Below are 20,854 nucleotides of genomic sequence, written 5' to 3'. Positions count from 1 at the left end.
AGTAGATAAATGTGATGTCAGGAGCAAATTATTTTAAAACTCCACAAAAGGCATACTGTTTTATGTGAATTATATTTAATTCATTATATATCACTTAGTCTCTGCTAATAGAAGTAGGCTGTTTGGTATGTTATCTAGCTCAACTCACTGACAGTAATGCTTTTTTGTTGTTGTCTCAACTCGAGGCTGTTTTTTGAGGCAACTACAGAGCCATGAGGTCCTCATCCTCGCGGTTATCGAGTTATTCCTCCAGGGATTCCTTATGGAGCCGGTGAGTTGGAAAATGCACTTCTTTTTTTATGTTCCATCTGCACATTTTATGTGCTTCCAGTTAGTGCGTGAATTTGACCAGATTTATTCTACAAAACATCTCATTTTACAACAGAGAAATCAAACTGTTATTAAATTTATTCAAAGTGCACCTGGTTGTCTGTGGCTGGGATTGTTAAAAAAAAAAATACTTGGCTTATTTGCTGGAGTTCCTACAAAGAAAAAAAGTTCTTTTTGTATAATAAAGGATTTTTTTGTATGACAATAGTTGTGTTTATTCTGTATTATAACAACATAATACACATACAGTCTGTCGGGCTGTCATACAGTCTATTTATATTTAATAGGGCCTTTATTATTAGGATGTTATAGAAACTACATTTACAAGGCCAAATGTGCTTCCCCAACCTTTCTTGTTCCAGTGCATGTAACATTCAGCTCCGGTTTACATTAAATATCACTTGCGCGCGCGCACACACACACACTCACACATGCTTGTTTCACTATATAAGTGAGGACATCTCGTAGACTTCCACTGATTTTATAGCAGGCTAATTATATTTTCTATCCCCTAAACCTAACCCTCACAGAAACCTGTGCACATCACTATTTAAAGCTAAACAGGATTTGGCCAATTTATGAGCATTTTTTGTATTTTTTTACAAGTGAGGACCACCTAAAATGTGTAGTGGGTTTTCAACAAGTTTCACTATATTAGAGAGGACATTTTCAAAAATTTGGCACTCACAAATATAGTGAAACGCGTTCTTAATGGACAACATAAAGCAGAAAAAGTAAAGCCCTATCCATCGCGTTTTGGCGCCTGCGCAGTTTCTTCTCTTGTTTATCGCCGTCATCAATGGTGGGAGGGAGATGAGCGTGCGTGCACGCGCTGGTGTCAGGGAGCACACAGACAGTAAGGACGGGAGAAAAACGGAGGAAAGAGGAAAGGAAAACAGAATGAAACCGCTCCCGAGACCGGGACAACGATAATCCAAGGAAATACCTTAAATAGAACCCCAAAACCATTTTAACGCTGAATTTTTTGGAATGAGGGTATTTAAACCATTTGCGCATATCACACTGGGAGAACAAGGAGAAGAGTCTGAGACGTTTTGTTTTTCTGTTGATGCAAGTGGACAGTTAAGACAAGGAAAGAGGAAAGACGTGGAAATTACACGCAACGACCCTCTCTAGGGACGGGAATTGCCTAGTCAGTGAAGAAAACGACACTGCCGCACATTTGGCTACGTTCAGTTTAATTTTACGCATTCAATCGTGCCCAGACAGAGACATATCCCTCCGTTCTTGACCACCCATATATCTAATTAATGGTGCTATTGTGATTTTTCTCCCCTCCATTTTTATTGGGCGACTGTTTTCAAGGATGCCGGATCAGATCTCTGTGTCCGAGTTTCTCTCAGAGACGACGGAGGATTACAATTCCCCCACGACATCAAGCTTCACCACCCGTTTGCAGAGCTGTCGGAACACGGTCAATGTTCTGGAGGAGGTGAGTAAGGCCGCTATATTACTGTTGTGTGAGGGAGGCTTTACTCGCACTGTTGTGCGAGGGGAAAATAACGGTCCTGAGACGACGATACCGTGTTAAAGACAACAAATGGAGGGTCCGTGACTCAGAATGTACTTAAAACTCGACTCTATCCTACAACCTTTAAATTCTCCTTAACTTGCTCTTTTTAAAGCTCCGGCTCGTCCCAGTTGGGTTGCCCGTAGTTCAATTGATGTGGATTTACAGTGCAGTGCACAAAATGCGGCGCTGATGAAGGATGGCATGCGGAAGAATAGATATTTAAAGTGTCTGTTGTTAACAACTATACTGTAATAATTCATGTGAGAACATTATGTCATGGATTAACTGTTTTACCGGGCATCTGAATATTTAATTCTAGGTCTATGTGCATTTATACAGTTCTTTGTTTCTGTAATAACAAATAACGGTGCACTTTTGGTTCAGTCAAGCGATGCATGCTGTTTAATTGAATGTGCAAATGTGAATTTTGTTACATTCACGTGAGAAGAGGCCATTTGGACTGACTATTGTTGTATTGATTATGTAGTGCGCCAATACGCTGTTTTCTTTCAAGAGAAACAAAAATTGCGCGCTCGCCCAATCCGTTTGATGATGACCTCTGTGATGTCATCTGCTAGACGCAATGTATTTAAGACAGCTTGCCATTGAGCCTTTGGTCAAATATGAGATTACAGCTTCCAAGACTGAATGTTTTTTATAGGACTGACTTTTTCTTTTTTTTACAGGTATAAAGAAATAAGATAATCTTTTAACACTTTTTTGTTTTCAGTTTTTGTTTTGTGCCAATGCTATAATTGCCACACAAATAACCATTATATAAGATGTATAAGATGTTTTTTTTCTCCCCAATTTGAAATGCCCAATTCCCAATGTGCTCTAAGTCCTCATGGTGGCGTAATGACTCACCTCAATCCAGGTGGCGGAGGGTGAATCTCAATTGCCTCTGCGTCTGAGACCATCAATCCGTGCATCTTATAACGCGGCTTGTTGAGCGTGTTACCGCAGAGACCTAGCGCATGTGGAGGCTTCACGCTATTCTCCATGGCATCCATGCACAACTCACCACGTGCCCCACCGAGAGCGAGAGCTACATTATAGCGACCACGAGGAGGTTATCCCAACGTGACTCTACCCACCCTAGCAACTGGGCCAATTGGTTGCTTAGGAAGCCTGACTGAAGTCACTCAGCACGCCCTGGATTCGAACTTGCGACTCCAGGTGTGGTAGTTAGCATCTTTACTTGCTAAGCTACCCAGGCCCCAACATAAATTATAAAATGTTTTGGATTAGGAAACATAAGGCACGGGAACTAGGGGTCGACCGATATGTTTTTTTCAGGGCCGTTACTGATAACGATTTTTAGTAATCAAGGAGATCGATAACCGATATTTGGGGCAGATATACATTTCATTTGCATTAAAAATGAAAATGTTAAATGTCAACATCTGCACTAACACAAACTCCAACACAAACCTTCCTTTAAATGCCTATGAACATGTGTTTAATGAAATACTGCAAAACAAAACATTTCAATATTATCTTTTGAAAAATACTGGAAAACAACATATCAACATTATTTTTTTTCAAAATAAAGTGGAGGGAGCTCCTAGCAGCATTTCTTTTGATCTGAAACTTGAAATATATAAAAATAATGAACTAAACAGCTCATAACAGGATGTTATGTATCAACATGTGATAACAGGTGAGAATCAACGTTTTTGAAGTTAACTTCTTCATGTAGCTTGCTGGCTATCCCGTTTAGTCAAGTGCAAAAAGGGCAACGGGATTTTATTCACAACGCAGGTGAAAGATTTAATGCTAGCTAAGTTGACATTTCGTTTGCTAAACCTCCTGACGTTGGTTAGTTAGCTACCACTATCAATGCCATCATCAGCTATAACATTGTCATGATGTCCAGAACAAATCCGGGGTCCTGACTCAGACCGCGGTCCGCTAATTGGTGACCGCTGGCATAAAGTGTTGTGATGTTTATTGCAATTTCAGGATCTGCATTCTTACCTTTGAAAACAGCTGTCCTCTCAGTGATTCAACTTTCTCTGGCTACTTTCCTCTTTCCCACATCTCACCATGAATATGGAGTACAGTGTTGATTGGCCATTTACTCGTGACATATAACCAATCCGATAATACTGTGGACGGGACATTAAGCCAGGCTACAAGCAGTAACCTTTCAGAGAGAGGCGGTGGCATCAGAGCTAACGGAGCGCATTTTAAAAGTTATCTGCAATCAGATCAGACAAAATAACGATTATGAAAATTAGAAACATTACGAATATCGGATCCGATTTTTGGCCAGGCCAATAATCGGTCGACCCCTAATAGGAACAGCCAGTTGTGCTTCCCTAATTCTCAAAGGGCAGAAATCCCACAAGTCATGCCAGCATCTCTCGTCTTCTGAGGAGCTGAAATTTGTGATGTTCTAAGAATAGTTTGTGTAACAATGAGAGGTTATTCTCTTGAGCAGTGAAGAGAGAGGGAGAGAGAGAGAGAGAGAGAGAGAGAGAGAGAGAGAAGGGATTAACCTACTTACACATGGGCCAGTGAACACCTGACTTGCCAAGACAATACAGAGCTCTGCAGGCAGATGAAGGGGCTTCCTCTTGCTATGCTACAGAGTCCACTCTCCATTGACTCACTGTCTTAAGGGCCAAAAAAGCAACATTGATTCTCAAATGACTCCAGGAGATGTGAATGTCACCACCATGAATTAGCAATGTCTAGGGTAAAGATAGGAGCCATTGTGAGGCAGAAGGAATGGGAGGTGAATGAACAGTGCTCTAAATAATACACATGGGCAGGCAAGCCTAAATCTTTTAGTGAGAGTGTTAAAGAGGAGAACAGGAAGCTCAGGCTGGGTTGCTTAAAGAGCACATTAGTGGTTTTAGCTAATGATGTTTCTGGTGATGTGGAGAGACTCCACTAAGTTGCTCATTCACACTGTTTGTCTCAATTTTGGCAGGCATGTTACTTTGGCCTCTTTTGAGAGCATCACCTGAAAACAAAAGGATTAGATTTTCCAATTTGACATATTTAAAGAGACAGGGCCCTATTTTAAGAGCACTAGTGCTAAGCATAGCGCTATGCTTTAAGTTATATGTGCAAAGTCAGTGGGAATGGCCATTAAGTTTTGTTATTTTCGTGCAAGCATGCGCTAAGTCTAAATTTGGGGAAATTTAGTGCAAAATTGATGTCCTCATATGGGGACAGCTGGACTAAGTTGTGAAATTTTAAATAATACCAAGCTATAGAAAGTCAGATTTTTTTAAATCAAATTGTTTATTATGTTTCCAGGAGTGTTGGTTATTCATGTTTTTTAAAGATGTTACAAACATTACAGCTGATTTTCTGTAAAACTGCTTTGGAACAATGTGTATTGGGAATAGGGTTGCGTGGTATACCGGTAGTAACGAAATATTGTGATACCAAAAAATGTAAACGGTACAATATCATCTTGTTGCTAATTTTGGTACCATACTTCAGTGTTATGCTATTAGCAAAATTTTACAGGATGTGACATCTTGATATGGCCAAATCTTGATATGGCCAAAGTGTGATCATTAAACAGTGGAAGGATGTCATTTAATTAAATAATTTACAGAATGGATGAGAGGTGCTGCTCTGCTCTCTGTCATACTTCACACACACATACACAAACAGATCACACATGATGCACATAAAGAGGTGTGTTTTGTGTATGAGTGGCTGTGAACATGAACACAAACTCCTCCAGTGCTGCTCTGAGATCTCAGCTCATGAGTATTTCAGAATTTCATTTAGAATGCGGACCTTATTAAAAACTACCACACAGGAGAAACTCAGATGTCCGTCAAAATAAAAGTTCCACCAAAATAGAAGCTCTGTTTAACTGGATGCGTGAAATTGAAGAAATTACAACAGAAAAGTATTACAACTGTTTAGAAAAATGTAATATTCAAAGTAATATAAATAAAAATATTAATAGCAACAATAATAAATGGTTTTATTATTATTATCATTATTATTTATAATTATAATCTTTATAATTATTATTACATGTAAGCAATATCTCAAAACCCCTCAGCTGGTTCACGGCGGTAGACCTTAAGGACGTGTACTTCCACGTCTTGGTCTTACCTCTACACGGACCCTTCCTGCGGTTTGCCTTCAAAGGCCAGGCATACCAGTACAAGGTCCTCCCGTTCGTTCTGTCCTTGTCCCCTCGTGTCTTCACGAAGGTCCAGAGGCAGCCCTTGCCCCGCTAACGGAAGTGGGCATCCGCATCCTCAAATATCTCGACTGGCTAATCCTAGCACACTCTCGAGAGTTGCTGTGCGCACACAGGGACCTCATGCTCCGGCACCTCAGCCGACTGGGCCTTCGGGTCTACTGGAAAAAGAGCAAGCTCTCCCCAGTTCAGAGCATCTCTTTTCTCGGTTTGGAGTTGGACTCAGTCTCGATGATGGCGCGCCTCTTGAACGAGCGTGCTCAGTCGGTGCTGAACTGTCTGAAGGCGTTCAGACGGAGGACAGCGGTTCCACTGAAACTTTTTCAGAGGCTCCTGGGGCATATGGCATCCTCAGCAGCGGCCACACTGCTCAGGTTGATGCATAAGAGACCGCTTCAGCACTGGCTTCAGACTCGAGTCCCGAGATGGGCATAGCGGCGCGGGACACCGCCATCACGCCGATCTGTTGCCGCCTCTTCAGTCCTTGGACCGACCTTGCATTTCTACGGGCAGGGGTTCCCCTAGAGCAGGTCTCCAGGCATGTCGTGGTTACAACAGACGCCTTCAAGACGGGCTGGGGCGCCATATGCAATGGGTACACAGCCGCCGGCTCCTGGAATGGCCCGCAGCTGCGTTGGCACATCAACTCCCTAGAGTTGTTGGCAGTACTGCTCGCCCTGTGGAGGTTCCGGCCGTTGATCCAGGCCAAGCACGTGTTGGTCCAGATGGACAACACAGCGACGGTAGCGTACATCAACCAAGGCGGTCTACGCTCCCGTTGCATGTTACAACTCGCCCGCCGTCTCCTCATCTGGAGTCAGCAGCGCCTCAAGTCGCTACGAGCCACTTACATCCCTGGCGACCTCAACACTGCAGCAGACACACTGTCACGACAGATTACCCTCAGGGGAGAGTGGAGACTCCACCCCCAGGTGGTCCAGCTGATTTGGAGTTGATTCAGTTGAGCACAGGTAGACCTGTTTGCTTCCCAGGAATCCTCCCACCTCCCGGTTTGGGACGCCCTGACTGAGGCGCCCCTCGGTATAGATGCGCTGGCACACAGCTGGCCCCCTGGACTATGCAAATACGCATTTCCCCCAGTGAGCCTACTTGCACTGACCCTGTGCAAGGTCAGGGAGGATGAGGAGCAGATCGTCCTAGTAGCACCTTACTGGCCCACCCAGACATGGTTCTCGGATCTCACGCTCCTCGTGACAGCCTCCCCCCGGCGAATTCCCCTGAGGAAGGACCTTCTTTCTCAGGGACGGGGCACCATCTGGCACCTGCGACCAGACCTCTGGAATCTCCACATCTGGCCCTTGGATGGGACGCAGAAGACATAAGTGGCCTACCACCCGTGGTGGTAGACACAATCACTCAGGCTAAGGCTCCCTCTATGAGGCGCCTGTATGCCTTGAAGTGGCGTCTGTTCGCTAAGTGGCATTCTTCCCGACGCGAAGACCCCCAGAGATGTGCAGTCAGATCATCACGATGCAGTAGATGGTAAGTACTTGGGGAAGTACGACTTGATCATCAGGTTCCTGAGAGGCGCTAGGAGGTTGAATCCCTCCAGGCCGTGCCTCGTCCCCTTGTGGGACCTCTCTGTAGTCCTTCGGGGTCTATGGGGAGCTCCCTTTGAGCCCTTGGAGTCAGCTGAGCTTAAGGCACTCTCTTTGAAGACTGCCCTCCTGACTGCGCTCACTTCCATCAAGAGGGTAGGGGACCTGCAGGCATTCTCTGTCAGTGAATCGTGCCTGGAGCTCGGTCCGGGTTACTCTCACGTGATCCTGAGTCCCCGACCGGGCTTTGTGCCCAAGGTTCCCACAACCCCTTTTAGGGATCAGGTGGTGAACCTGCAAGTGCTGCCCCAGGAGGAGGCAGACCCAGCCTTGGCGTCGCTGTGTCCGGTGCGAGCTTTACGCATCTATTTGACTCGTGCGCAGAGCTTTAGAAGCTTCGAGCAGCTCTTTGTCTGCTTTGGTGGACAGCGGAAAGGAAGCACTGTCACCAAACAGAGGATTGCCCACTGGGTCATTGATGCCATCGCAATGGCATATCAGGCTCAGGACGTGCCACCCCCTGCGGGTTACGAGCCCACTCTACCAGGAGTGTGGCAGCCTCCTGGGCCCTGGCAAGTGGTGCCTCTTTGGCAGACATCTGCAGAGCAGCGGGCTGGGCAGCACCCCACACCTTTGCGAGGTTCTACAATCTCCGGGTTGAGCCGGTGTCGTCCCGTGTATTGGAAGGCACGAGCAGGTAAGTTCCGGGACAGCTGGCCGGGTGTACCGCTTGCACATAGCGCCTTTCCCTTCCCTTGAGGTGAAGACGTGCGCTCTTGACTCCCAGTCGTGTTCACAGACGGTGATCCTGGATGACTTTCCTTCTTAGCACTCTGGCAGGCCCAGTATGTGCGCTAATGAGGCCCTGTACTGAGGTAGTTGCTCCACATGTGCTGGTACCCCGAAGGCGACCCCATGTGATATCTTCCGCAAAATCGTTTCCCTGTCGGTAAACTGTGTCTTCCTTGGGCAGAGGCCCCTCAGCCCCCTGTCGCCATGCTTTGTAGAAACCTACCATGGGACCTCTCCACATGAGATACTTCTGACAAGACTCAGTAAGACCATGTGACGTATTCCACTCAAAATACCCCCCTTTTTTTTGGTCTCTGCGGTGTCTTCCCCTTGGGAGGGACACCCCCCGATGTAGACACTTATGGCTCCCAGTCGGTTAACAAATTCCACTCTTTTTGGGGAGAAAAAAGACGAAAAGAGGCCTCGGCTGGGCTAGCCTGTCCCTATTGTTGGGCAGTCGACTTGTTCCTGAAGGACCGTTCCATGCTCATAAGAGCGTTGGGGGAGGTTATGTGATGGCCTGGTGCGCTGGCTACAAGGCACACAGCGGTCTGCCTGTCTCGCACCACCAGTCCACGTGACACAGTTCGGATAGTTGTGGCATTTTGTATAGGGACCCCTAGTGTCACTACATCGACACAACGTCGAGTGAGTGACAGATAGGGAACATCATGGTTACTTGCGTAACCTCCGTTCCCTGATGGAGGGAATGAGACATTGTGGCCCTCTTGCCACAACGCTGAACTACCCGCTGAAATGGCCGGGACCTGGTCTCGGCTCCTCAGCACAAAACCTGAATGAGTGGTTGCATACCAGCTCCTTTTATACCCGTATGTCCGGGGGAGTGGCATGCAAATTCCACTCGCCAATTCCCATTGGCCTTTTTTCAAAAAAGCAGAGGTGTTTGGGGCTCCCAAGAGTGACCCCTAGTATCACTACATCGACACAACATCTCGTTCCCTCCATCAGGGATTGGAGGTTACGAAAGTAACCATGATGTTTCTCACATTATAGTATATCTGTTTTAGCCCAGTGGTTCTTCTTAACTGGTGGGACGTGGCTCAAAAGTGGGTCACATGTCTATTCTGAAAAAAAAAAAAAAAACAGTATTAAATGCAAATTATGAAATGCAACTAACCATATAATTGAAAGTTGTTAGGATCGCAAAATAAATTGGTTCATCTAATTTTAAAAGGGAGGATGGAATGCTTACCATATATATATATATATATATATATATATATATATATATATATTTATATACAGTGCATCCGGAAAGTATTCACAGCGCTTCACTTTTTCCACATTTTGTTATGTTACAGCCTTATTCGAAAATTGATTAAATTCATTATTTTCCATTATTATTGTTTGAAATCTTTGCAAATTTATTAAAAATAAAAAATGAAAAAAAAAACCCACATGTACATAAGTATTCACAGCCTTTGCTCAATACTTTGTTGAAGCACCTTTGGCACCAATTACAGCCTCAAGTCTTTTTGAGTATGATGCTACAAGCTTGGCACACCTATTTTTGGGCAGTTTCTCCCATTCTTTGCAGGACCTCTCAAGCTCCATCAGGTTGGATGGGGTTGGTCGGTGCACAGCCATTTTCAGATCTCTCCAGAGATGTTCAGTCAGGTTCAAATCTGGGCTCTGGCTGGGCCACTCAAGGACATTCACAGAGTTGTCCCGTAGCCACTCCTTTGTTATCTTTGCTATGTGCTTAGGGTCGTTGTCCTGTTGGAAGATGAACCTTCGCCCCAGTCTGAGGTCCAGAGCGCTCTGGAGCAGGTTTTCATCAAGGATGTCTCTGTACATTGCTGCATTCATCTTTCCCTCGATCCTGACTTGTCTCCCAGTTCCTGCCGCTGAAAAACATCCCCACAGCATGATGCTGCCACCACCATGCTTCACTGTAGGGATGGTATTGGCCAGGTGATGAGCGGTGCCTGGTTTCCTCTAGACATGACGCTTGCCATTCAGGCCAAAGAGTTCAATCTTTGTTTCTCATGGTCTGAGAGTCCTTCAGGTGCCTTTTGGCAAATTCCAGGCAGGCTGTCACTGAGGAGTGGCTTCCGTCTGGCCACTCTACCATACAGGCCTGATTGGTGGAGTGCTGCATAGATGGTTGTTCTTCTGGAAGTTTCTCCTCTCTCCACAGAGAAACGCTGGAGCTCTGTCAGAGTGACCATCGGGTTCTTGGTCACCTCCCTGACTAAGGCACTTCTCCCCCGATCGCTCAGTTTGGCCGGGCGGCCAGCTCTAGGAAGAGTCCTGGTGGTTCCAAACTTCTTCCATTTATGGATGATGGAGGCCACTGTGCTCATTGGGACCTTCAATGCTGCAGACATTTTTCTGTACCCTTCCCCAGATCTGTGCCTCGATACAATCCCGTCTCGGAGGTCTACAGACAATTCCTCGGACTTCATGGCTTGGTTTGTGCTCTGACATGCACTGTTAACTGTGGGACCTTATATAGACAGGTGTGTGCCTTTCCAAATCATGTCCAATCAACTGAATTTATCACAGGTGGACTCCAATCAAGTTGTAGAAACATTTCAAGGATGATCAGTGGAAACAGGATGCACCTGAGCTCAATTTTGAGTGTCATGGCAAAGGCTGTGAATACTTATCTACATGTGTTTTTTTTTTCTTCGTTTTTTTATTTTTAATAAATTTGCAAAGATTTCAAACAAACTTCTTTCACGTTGTCATTATGGGGTATTGTTTATAGAATTTTGAGGAAAATAATGCATTTAATCAATTTTGGAATAAAGCTGTAACATAACAAAATGTGGAAAAAGTGAAGCGCTGTGAATACTTTCCTGATGCACTGTATATATATATATATATATATATATATATATATATATATATATATATATATATACAGGTGCATCTCAGTAAATTAGAATGTCGTGGAAAAGTTCATTTATTTCAGTAATTCAACTCAAATTGTGAAACTCATGTATTAAATAAATTCAGTGCACACAGACTGAAGTATTTTAAGTCTTTGGTTCTTTTAATTGTGATGATTTTGGCTCACATTTAACAAAAACCCACCAATTCACTATCTCAAAAAATTAGAATACATCATAAGACCAATAAAAAAAACATTTTTAGTCAATTGTTGGCCTTCTGGAAAGTATGTTCATTTACTGTATATGTACTCAATACTTGGTAGGGGCTCCTTTTTCTTTAATTACTGCCTCAATTCGGCGTGGCATGGAGGTGATCAGTTTGTGGCACTGCTGAGGTGGTATGGAAGCCCAGGTTTCTTTGACAGTGGCCTTCAGCTCATCTGCATTTTTTGGTCTCTTGTTTCTCATTTTCCTCTTGACAATACCCCATAGATTCTCTATGGGGTTCAGGTCTGGTGAGTTTGCTGGCCAGTCAAGCACACCAACACCATGGTCATTTAACCAACTTTTGGTGCTTTTGGCAGTGTGGGCAGGTGCCAAATCCTGCTGGAAAATGAAATCAGCATCTTTAAAAAGCTGGTCAGCAGAAGGAAGCATGAAGTGCTCCAAAATTTCTTGGTAAACGGGTGCAGTGACTTTGGTTTTCAAAAAACACAATGGACCAACACCAGCAGATGACACTGCACCCCAAATCATCACAGACTGTGGAAACTTAACACTGGACTTCAAGCAACTTGGGCTATGAGCTTCTCCACCCTTCCTCCAGACTCTAGGACCTTGGTTTCCAAATGAAATACAAAACTTGCTCTCATCTGAAAAGAGGACTTTGGACCACTGGGCAACAGTCCAGTTCTTCTTCTCCTTAGCCCAGGTAAGACGCCTCTGACGTTGTCTGTGGTTCAGGAGTGGCTTAACAAGAGGAATATGACAACTGTAGCCAAATTCCTTGACACGTCTGTGTGTGGTGGCTCTTGATGCCTTGACCCTAGCCTCAGTCCATTCCTTGTGAAGTTCACCCAAATTCTTGAATCGATTTTGCTTGACAATCCTCATAAGGCTGCGGTTCTCTCGGTTGTGCATCTTTTTCTTCCACACTTTTTCCTTCCACTCAACTTTCTGTTAACATGCTTGGATACAGCACTCTGTGAACAGCCAGCTTCTTTGGCAATTAATGTTTGTGGCTTACCCTCCTTGTGAAGGGTGTCAGTGATTGTCTTCTGGACAACTGTGAGATCAGCAGTCTTCCCCATGATTGTGTAGCCTAGTGAACCAAACTGAGAGACCATTTTGAAGGCTCAGGAAACCTTTGCAGGTGTTTTGAGTTGATTAGCTGATTGGCATGTCACCATATTCAAATTTTTTGAGATAGTGAATTGGTGGGTTTTTGTTAAATGTGAGCCAAAATCATCACAATTAAAAGAACCAAAGACTTAAACTACTTCAGTCTATGTGCATTGAATTTATTTAATACACGAGTTTCACAATTTGAGTTGAATTACTGAAATAAATGAACTTTTCCACGACATTCTAATTTATTGAGATGCACCTGTATATATATATATATATATATATATATATATATATATATATATATATATATATATATTAATATTGACATTTTTTTATTTTATTATTTTGGTGCATCAAACAATTTGGATACTATGTTTCATTTTGTTCAATGAAAAATCTGGGTCCTGAAAACATGAGAACCACTGTTTTAGTCATCCCACCAGTTTGTTGTCAAGACATAAAATATTCAACAAAATGGTTGGGTTAATACAACTTTATACCATGTATTGTATCTCCACTGTATAATCTTTCTTATTCATGGTCCTTCACTTCAGTCGTTTTGCCCACAACACCTTTGTCCTAATCCTGCATTCCACACAAAGACTCTCCATCTTGATAATGGTTTCCATGACACTGCTTTCGTACATACTTATTATGAGGACCAGATGGCAAGGTTGATGTATAGACTGCTTATCGACAGGCTGCCGGTATGCATAGTACTAGACAATGATTTTCTCAATTTTATTCATCTTTGTTCATTATTATTTTTCTAGACATCTTTTGTGGACAATTCTGAAGTGATAGCATCCCTTTTTAGTGGCTTGCCTCAAAACTTGCTTGTTTACAATGTGCCATTTTTTAAAAGCACAATAGAGTGAAGAACATTAGATATTCACTGTTTTAGCCCAGCAGGAAGGAATATTGCCAGAACTGATAATCCTCTCTCTAAAAAAAAAAAAAAAGACAAAAAAAAAAAAAGAAGCAAAATGTCCCTGAGCGCTTTGGAGAGAACTCCCCAGTGACTGATACTGCAGTTAGTGCTTCATTTACATGGCATAAAATAAATCCCTTGCACAGAGACACAGTAATATTCCGCACTGCAGCAAAACTGCAACTATAGGCTGGATTCATGCATTTTATGTCAGGGAACAGTTGACAAATCTGGACAAAAACCTGTTGAAATGGGCGTTTTAAGTGCTTGTTTGCTGTAAGAACACTATTTCAGAGTAGAATGTTTTTAGCTGTGGAATTCTGGTTCTTTGGGCTGAATTTATGTTAAAAACAGAATGATTTCGTTCCACTTCACTACCTAAAACTGTTTTCAGTAATTTCTTTCAGGGGTTTCTTTGTAATTTATTTAAAATTAGCACACAGATGCCAAACCTGATTTATTTTTTAGTGTCATGTAAGTTTATTTTCTGTATATTCATTCATGCGGGATGGCCTCTGCACAGTAGTCATGGAAACAACGATAAATCGCTCTAGTGACCTATTTTATGGCAGACCTGATCTCCAGCCATTGATTTGTGGCCAGATGGGAAATCAGAGGATTTGCGCCACATTTGGTTGCTTCGAAATTCCTGGTGCATTAGATCTATTTCGTGCTGAGCAGATTTTCATTTTTCAAAGCATTTTGTTTCCATTTAGCAGGGAGGGGACTGAGCTGTAAAACCTACTTCTTTTTTTCCAAAACAATGTAATTATCCTAAGAGTCATATTTTAATTAAAATCCATCCTTGAAATTACAGGGAAAAATAACTTATTCAAATCAATTAAAAGCGAGGTCACACTATTCAAACCTGACAGGTGATGAAATACTGTTAAGGAGTTCAACGGGGGATTATTATTGAAAGACAATTGGGGTTTCTATATTACAGCATCTTAATTGGCAAGTTGTATATCAAAGAAGTTGTATCAAGTTATTACAGAGCTCCCTGAAATACTTTTTTCTGATTGTCAATCAGAGAATTATGATTTCAAATAATTTTGTATAATTACCTAATCTGTATAATTGACCGTTGTCCCAGGCAATACATATATATCACTCAGAGGTATCTTTCTTTTTACATAATAAAGTGACTTAAACTCAAATCAGTATATCATGTCCATTTATTTGTTTATTTGGTAGGTAGCCATGTAATAAGTAAGCTTAATAATGGGGTCTAGATCACCCTGTCTGGGTATTTAGTGATAATGAATGGCTGTACATTATACCTTTTACTTTATATACATTACACACCATTGTCCCACCAAATGGCCAGATTTCTTTTCCTGTGCTTGCTTCTGTCCTATTGAAACAACAAGTTTAGGTGGAATATATCGAATATATCCCAGATGTGTATGACTGACTTTCTTCTGCAGAACACAAATTATGATTTTTAGAAGAATATCTCAGCTCTGTAGGTCCATACAATGCAAGTGAATGGGTATCAATGTTTTGCCGCTCCAGAAAGCACATAAAGGTATCATAAAAGTAATCCATATGACACCAGTGTTTTAATCCATATTTTCAGAAGTGATATGATAGGTGTTGGTGAGAAACAGATCAATATTTATGTAAATGTTTGCTTGAAATTCTTCACCCTGTCCAGTAGGGGGCGATATGCATGAATAATGTGAATCACCAAAAACACAAGAAGAAGAATGTAAAAGTGATCTTTTTCTCACTCACTCCTAACATATAGCTTCTGAAGATTTAACCACTGGTGTCTTATGGATTACTTTTATGCTGACTTATGTGCATTTTGGAGCTTAAAAATTCTGGCACACATTCACTTGCATTGTATGGACCAAAAGAGCATGAACTCAAAAATCTTCGAGTTCAGCAGATGAAAGACAGTCATACACATCTGGGATGGCATAAGGGTGAGTAAATGATGAGAGAATTTTCCTTTTTGGGTGAACTATTTCTTTAATCCACTGAACATTGGGACACTTATGACTCAATCACCTGCGACATGATAACAAGCTCATGCATTCAGATGCAGCTGTTAATAATCAGCAACTTCGCTGTATAAATGACACTATCGTGCATTTTTGTTGTAGATATTAAAACGTACAGTGTTATTATGAAAGACAAATGAAGAAATAAATATACCAAGTATATTTTTTACATTTTTCAGTCAACTTCAATACTGTATTTAAAAGATTGTTAACCATTCATCATAACAGATAATTTTCTTTAAAGAGAAAATAAGGCTTTGGCATCATACTGTATATTCACACTTGCGCTCGTCTTGTAATGACTTAAGATGACTTCAGAAGACATGATGAAGTTTCCGGTGAGGGAACATAGTGAGCAATGATGCTCCCTGGTTTTGACGGTGCATTCTGGGAATTTATTCGTTTCAAAATGTTTCAGTGCCCTGGAACGATTTTGCAATTGAGACAGCCCTAGAAATGGCAGACTCCCTGATCAGTGCCCTGATTACTGAAATAGGGAGCTGATTGAGACACACCTGATGTTTTGGTACTTGTTATTGCTAGTTAGATTCAGCTAGTTTTAGGGGAGGGACAAAAATCATCAATATTTTTGGTCTGTTCTTCTGGAGGAGAAAGACTCTACCTTCTAAAATACAAAAGTTAATTATTAGCTCTTAGGAGTACACTAGCTTATAGATGGTCTCAAAGCTAAAAGATATAAAGACTAAAAGACATAAAACTCTAGTTTTGATTTCTTCAGAGACTTGATTTGTGCAAAATGCCTCAATGTATTTTTAGGGGCATCGATTTTAAATGAAAAATAACTATTAACCATTGTGCTTTGCTTGCTAGGATGCTCGGATGTGTGCGTTTGACTGACGGTTGTGTCATTATCAGTCAGAAGTAGCAGTCTCTTAAGCGGGCTGTGATAACTGAATAGGGTCTGCTTAGTATTAGTCAGCAGAAAAATAGTGCTGCGGCTCTTGGCTCAGGCTCTTCTGATGTGTGATTGTGCTGTGTGTCTGTCATTTGAGAGTTGTCAAAGTTGAGCTCAGCTGGATGGTTATACAAGCACATGCAGTGGCTGAGGGTGAAACAGTGCGCATTGTCAAGTGTCCTTGTGGTGAGGTCACCAGACGTACTCCTAGACACGGACGACTTGTCTTTTTCACCAGCCTTTTGGGCTGACCAGCACCAATTTCTTAACAGGCTTTCCTTCTCTAGCTGGAACCACTAACACTAAAAATATGTTTAGACAGCACTGTTGAAGATGATTTAGTTTTCGCTATATAGTTTATAGTATATAGTTTAGTTTTTGCTGTATATGAGCTCAGGTGTTTTTGGATTAACTTTGTGGGAGAGCTTGAGGTATTATGATGTCCTCACAGATTTGGTTGTGAAGTGACACTTTACTGTGTATTCTTTGGGTTTAAAATACATACATTTGTCTCAGAATTTGCTAGAAATTTAGTCAGATTTATCATCCTCATTGATTCAACCTTATTATCACTGCAAAGAGAAAGCCTTCATTGCAGTTGTTTCCAGTCCAGTCTGGAATTCTAGCTTTTTGGAAAAGACTGTAAATGAGAAAAAGCTGATTTTTATGGGTAGCAAATTCCTCTGGAAAATATTTCCTTTGTAATTTATGTTGTATCTTCTCTTCGCCCCAATCTTAGGATGACATTTGCAGGACAGTGTACAGTTGGAAGGATGACGGTCAAACTGGAGGACAACAGAAAAAAGTATTTTCCTGCTGGCTGAGACTTTCTGTTCCTAAAATGTAATTGTTAAAGCTTTCCATTGAACAAACCTATGGGTCTCTATTTTCATGGCCACGCTAAGCACAGTGTTAGATGCAACTAGGGCTAGGCGATATGGCCAAAAATATTATCATGATATTTCTTTTCATAACGATATTTATCAGGATATACATTTCATACCATTAATGGGGAAGAACTTTTTGTTAGAACTCAAAAATGCATGTAAACATAACTTGTTTGATTACAAGTAAACTCCAGAGGGTAAGCTACCTTTAAAGTATATTCTGTTTGATATTTAATCCTACATAAGGTGTGGGACCTCTTTTCGATGAAATTTCATTTCACCAATTTCGTTGTCTTCAACGGACGTTTGACTTCAGGGAAAGACTTTCTTGTGACACTCCACACACCAGCTCAGTAGGTGCCGGTAATGCACCATAAACTGGATTGCCAACAGCCAATAAACATCACAAGAAGAAGAAACACTTTCTTTACCGTGACAGTTCTATGGATCATGAAAAAACTAAACAGTACATAAATAAACAGCATGTGGGAGCTGTTGTGTTCAGTCATTAGCTGTATATTGAATTGCCAGTGCTGTCTTGTTTGGTATACAATGATATCTTATTAGCCGGGTCTCATTGCTGGTTTCCATGACTGCAGGGCTAGGTATCTGCTAGCCTACTAATGTATAACATTGGCTAAATATTGAAAATTACTCAAAAGTTGATCATCGATATCGAAAACTGTTTTTTTCCCTGATAAATATCAATATCATTTTATCGACCAGTCCTTTGCGCAACAACCATGTGCTGCTACGGCTTCACCAATTTTTGCTTATCAATGCTAATTCTAAGCGAAATTTTCATGCCAGTTCAAAGTGCAAGAGCAGATGGGAGTGTTTGCGCTATTTGTACGTGTATGTTTGGAAACTGTGGGTGTATTGTATGTTAATGAAGCGGCGCAAAGGGCAATTCAAATCAAATCAAATCACTTTATTGTCACACAGCCATATACACAAGTGCAATGGTGTGTGAAATTCTTGGGTGCAGTTCCGATCAACATAGCAGTCGTGACAGTGATGAGACATATACCAATTTACAATAACATCAAATCAAATTAACACAACACAATTTAAACATCTGTTATACACATAATTACACTCAACAATATACAAATAATAACATACAATTTGCTGTTTTCCTGAGAATAGGTCATTGTGCTAAGACATTTCAAAAGCACGTACGTTTTCAGCACAAAGTCTAACTAAAACCGGTCTCTCGATCCACAGCCTAACCTGGAAGGCCGATACAATCACTGTTAATACTAGCCATGATTTGTGTGTCACTTGGCCAATATGATTGATAATACTTAAATTCTCTATAATTTTAATGGAGCCAACATCCAAATCCTGAGCCACATTTTCCAAAAAAGGAGCTTGGGAAATTTTAATAAAGCAAATCTCACACGTGAACTGCCCAAATACAAACAGCACATTACATGCCCCACCAGACACAGGAACATACTGGACCATTGCTACATACCAATAGAGGATGCATATCGCTCTGTCCCTAGAGCAGCTTTGGGACTCTCTGATCACTGTCTGGTTCATCTTCTTCCAATCTACAGGCAGAAATTAAAATCAACCAAGCCAGTAGTAAGGACTGTAAAGAGATGGACCAATGAAGCAGAGCGGGAACTACAAGCCTGCTTCGATTGCACGGATTGGAGAGTTTTAGAGGCTGCAGCCACAGACCTGGACGAGCTCACAGATACTGTTACATCATATATCAGTTTCTGTGAGGATATGTGCATTCCTACTAGGACTTATTTAAAGTTCAACAGACGAGGAAACAAAAGACAAGGAAAGCTTCAGGCCCAGATGGCGTCTCACCAGCGTGTCTTCGATCCTGTGCTAACCAGCTGGCCCCCATCTTCACACAGATCTTCAATAGATCACTGGAGCAGTGTGAAATCCCATGCTGCTTCAAACGCTCAGTCATTATTCCTGTCCCAAAGAAACCAAAAATCACAGGACTTAATGACTACAGACCTGTCGCCCTGATGTCTGTGGTCATGAAATCATTTGAGAGACTGGTGTTGGCCCACCTGAAGAACATCAATGGACCCTTTCTAGATCCCCTTCAATTTGCTTATCGAGCAAACAGGTCTGTTGATGATGCAGTCAACATGGGATTGCATCATATCCTGCAACATCTGGACAGACCAGGGACATATGCAAGGACCTTTTTTGTGGACTTCAGTTCGGCTTTCAACCCCATCATCCCAGCTATACTCCAGAATAAATCATACACCAACTCTCTGTTCCCACGTCTATCTGTCAGTGGATTACCAGCTTTCTGTCGGACAGGCAGCAGCTTGTGAGACAGGGGAAACTCACTTCCAGCACCTGTACAATCAGCACTGGTGCCCCCCAGGGATGTGCGCTCTCCCCACTACTCTTCTCCCTCTACACCAATGACTGCATCGCAAGGACCCCTCTGTCAAGCTCCTGAGGTTTGCAGACGACACCACTGTCATCGGCCTCATCCGAGATGACGATGAGTCTTCATACAGAAAGGAGGTTGAACAGCTGGCTGTCTGATGCAGTCAAAACTACCTTTAGCTGAACACACTCAAAACGGTGGAGATGATTGTGGACTTTAGGAGGAACCCCCCAACACTGACCCCACTCACCTCTCTAAACAGCACTGTGGCAGCAGTGGAGTCATTCAGGTTCCTGGGCACTACCGTCTCACAGGACCTGAAGTGGGAGACCCACATTGACTCAGCTGAGGAAGCTCAGCCACAGTCAACCTGCCACAGGTGCTGCTGATATAGTTCTAATCAGCGGTCATTGAGTCTGTCCTCTGCACTTCAATAACTGTCTGGTTTGGTTCAGCTACGAAATCAGACATCAGAAGACTACAAAGGACAATTCGGACTAATGAGAGGATTATTGGTTGCCCCCCCCCCCCCAAGAACTATACACTTCCAGAGTGAGGAAAAAGGCAGGAAAAATCACTCTGGACCCCATTCACCCTGCCCATTACCTTTTTGAACTGTTGCCTTCTGGCCGACACTTCAGAGCTCTAAGCACCAGAACCCTCAGGCACAGGAACAGTTTTTTCCCTCAGGCTATCCATCTCATGAACAGTTAAATTGCCCCATTGAGCAATAACTATGTGCAATACACAGTTTAGTCTTTTTTTTAATTTTTTTTATCCAACACATCCAACCTCTTCTGCCATTTCATTCCTCTGAGAAAAAAACAACAAAAAACAACCAAAAAACATTTGCACTGTACATAACAGATTTGTATTTGCACTGTACATAACAGATAACAGATTTGTATTAGATTGCACAACGTATGTGTATGTGTGTATGTTTGTATGTGTGTGTGTGTGTGTGTGTATGTATGTATGTGGATAACTATTTTTTATTTTTTATTATTATCTATGTCTTGCTGCTGTTTTTGTATGCTCCTGTCACCAAGACAAATTCCTTGCAATAAAGCTGATTCTGATTCTGATTCTGATGTCACTGTCATAGAAATATGC

General features: G+C 42.1%; 1 protein-coding gene across 8 annotated transcripts in view; it reads left to right on the top strand.

Annotated features, from left to right (window-relative positions):
• LOC127441420 (arf-GAP with SH3 domain, ANK repeat and PH domain-containing protein 1-like) overlaps nt 1-20,854 on the top strand; it is a 103,616-nt gene that overhangs the window by 2,593 nt on the left and 80,169 nt on the right. For 4 of the 8 annotated variants that reach the window (XM_051698826.1, XM_051698825.1, XM_051698823.1 and 1 more), the window contains exons 2-4: nt 186-271; nt 1,657-1,783; nt 17,211-17,276. In XM_051698826.1, coding sequence (XP_051554786.1) covers nt 213-271; nt 1,657-1,783; nt 17,211-17,276 — 252 coding nt within the window. In that variant the 5' untranslated portion in view covers nt 186-212. Of the gene's footprint in view, nt 1-185; nt 272-1,656; nt 1,784-17,210; nt 17,277-20,854 lie in introns of those variants that run through there. The other 4 variants (XM_051698830.1, XM_051698831.1, XM_051698824.1 and 1 more) reach the window with 2 other exon arrangements.

This window comes from Myxocyprinus asiaticus, chromosome 5 (genome assembly GCF_019703515.2).
Source record: "Myxocyprinus asiaticus isolate MX2 ecotype Aquarium Trade chromosome 5, UBuf_Myxa_2, whole genome shotgun sequence".
Lineage (NCBI taxonomy): Eukaryota > Metazoa > Chordata > Actinopteri > Cypriniformes > Catostomidae > Myxocyprinus > Myxocyprinus asiaticus.
Note: the sequence above shows the minus strand (reverse complement) of the source record. Positions and strands in the feature narration are given on the sequence as shown.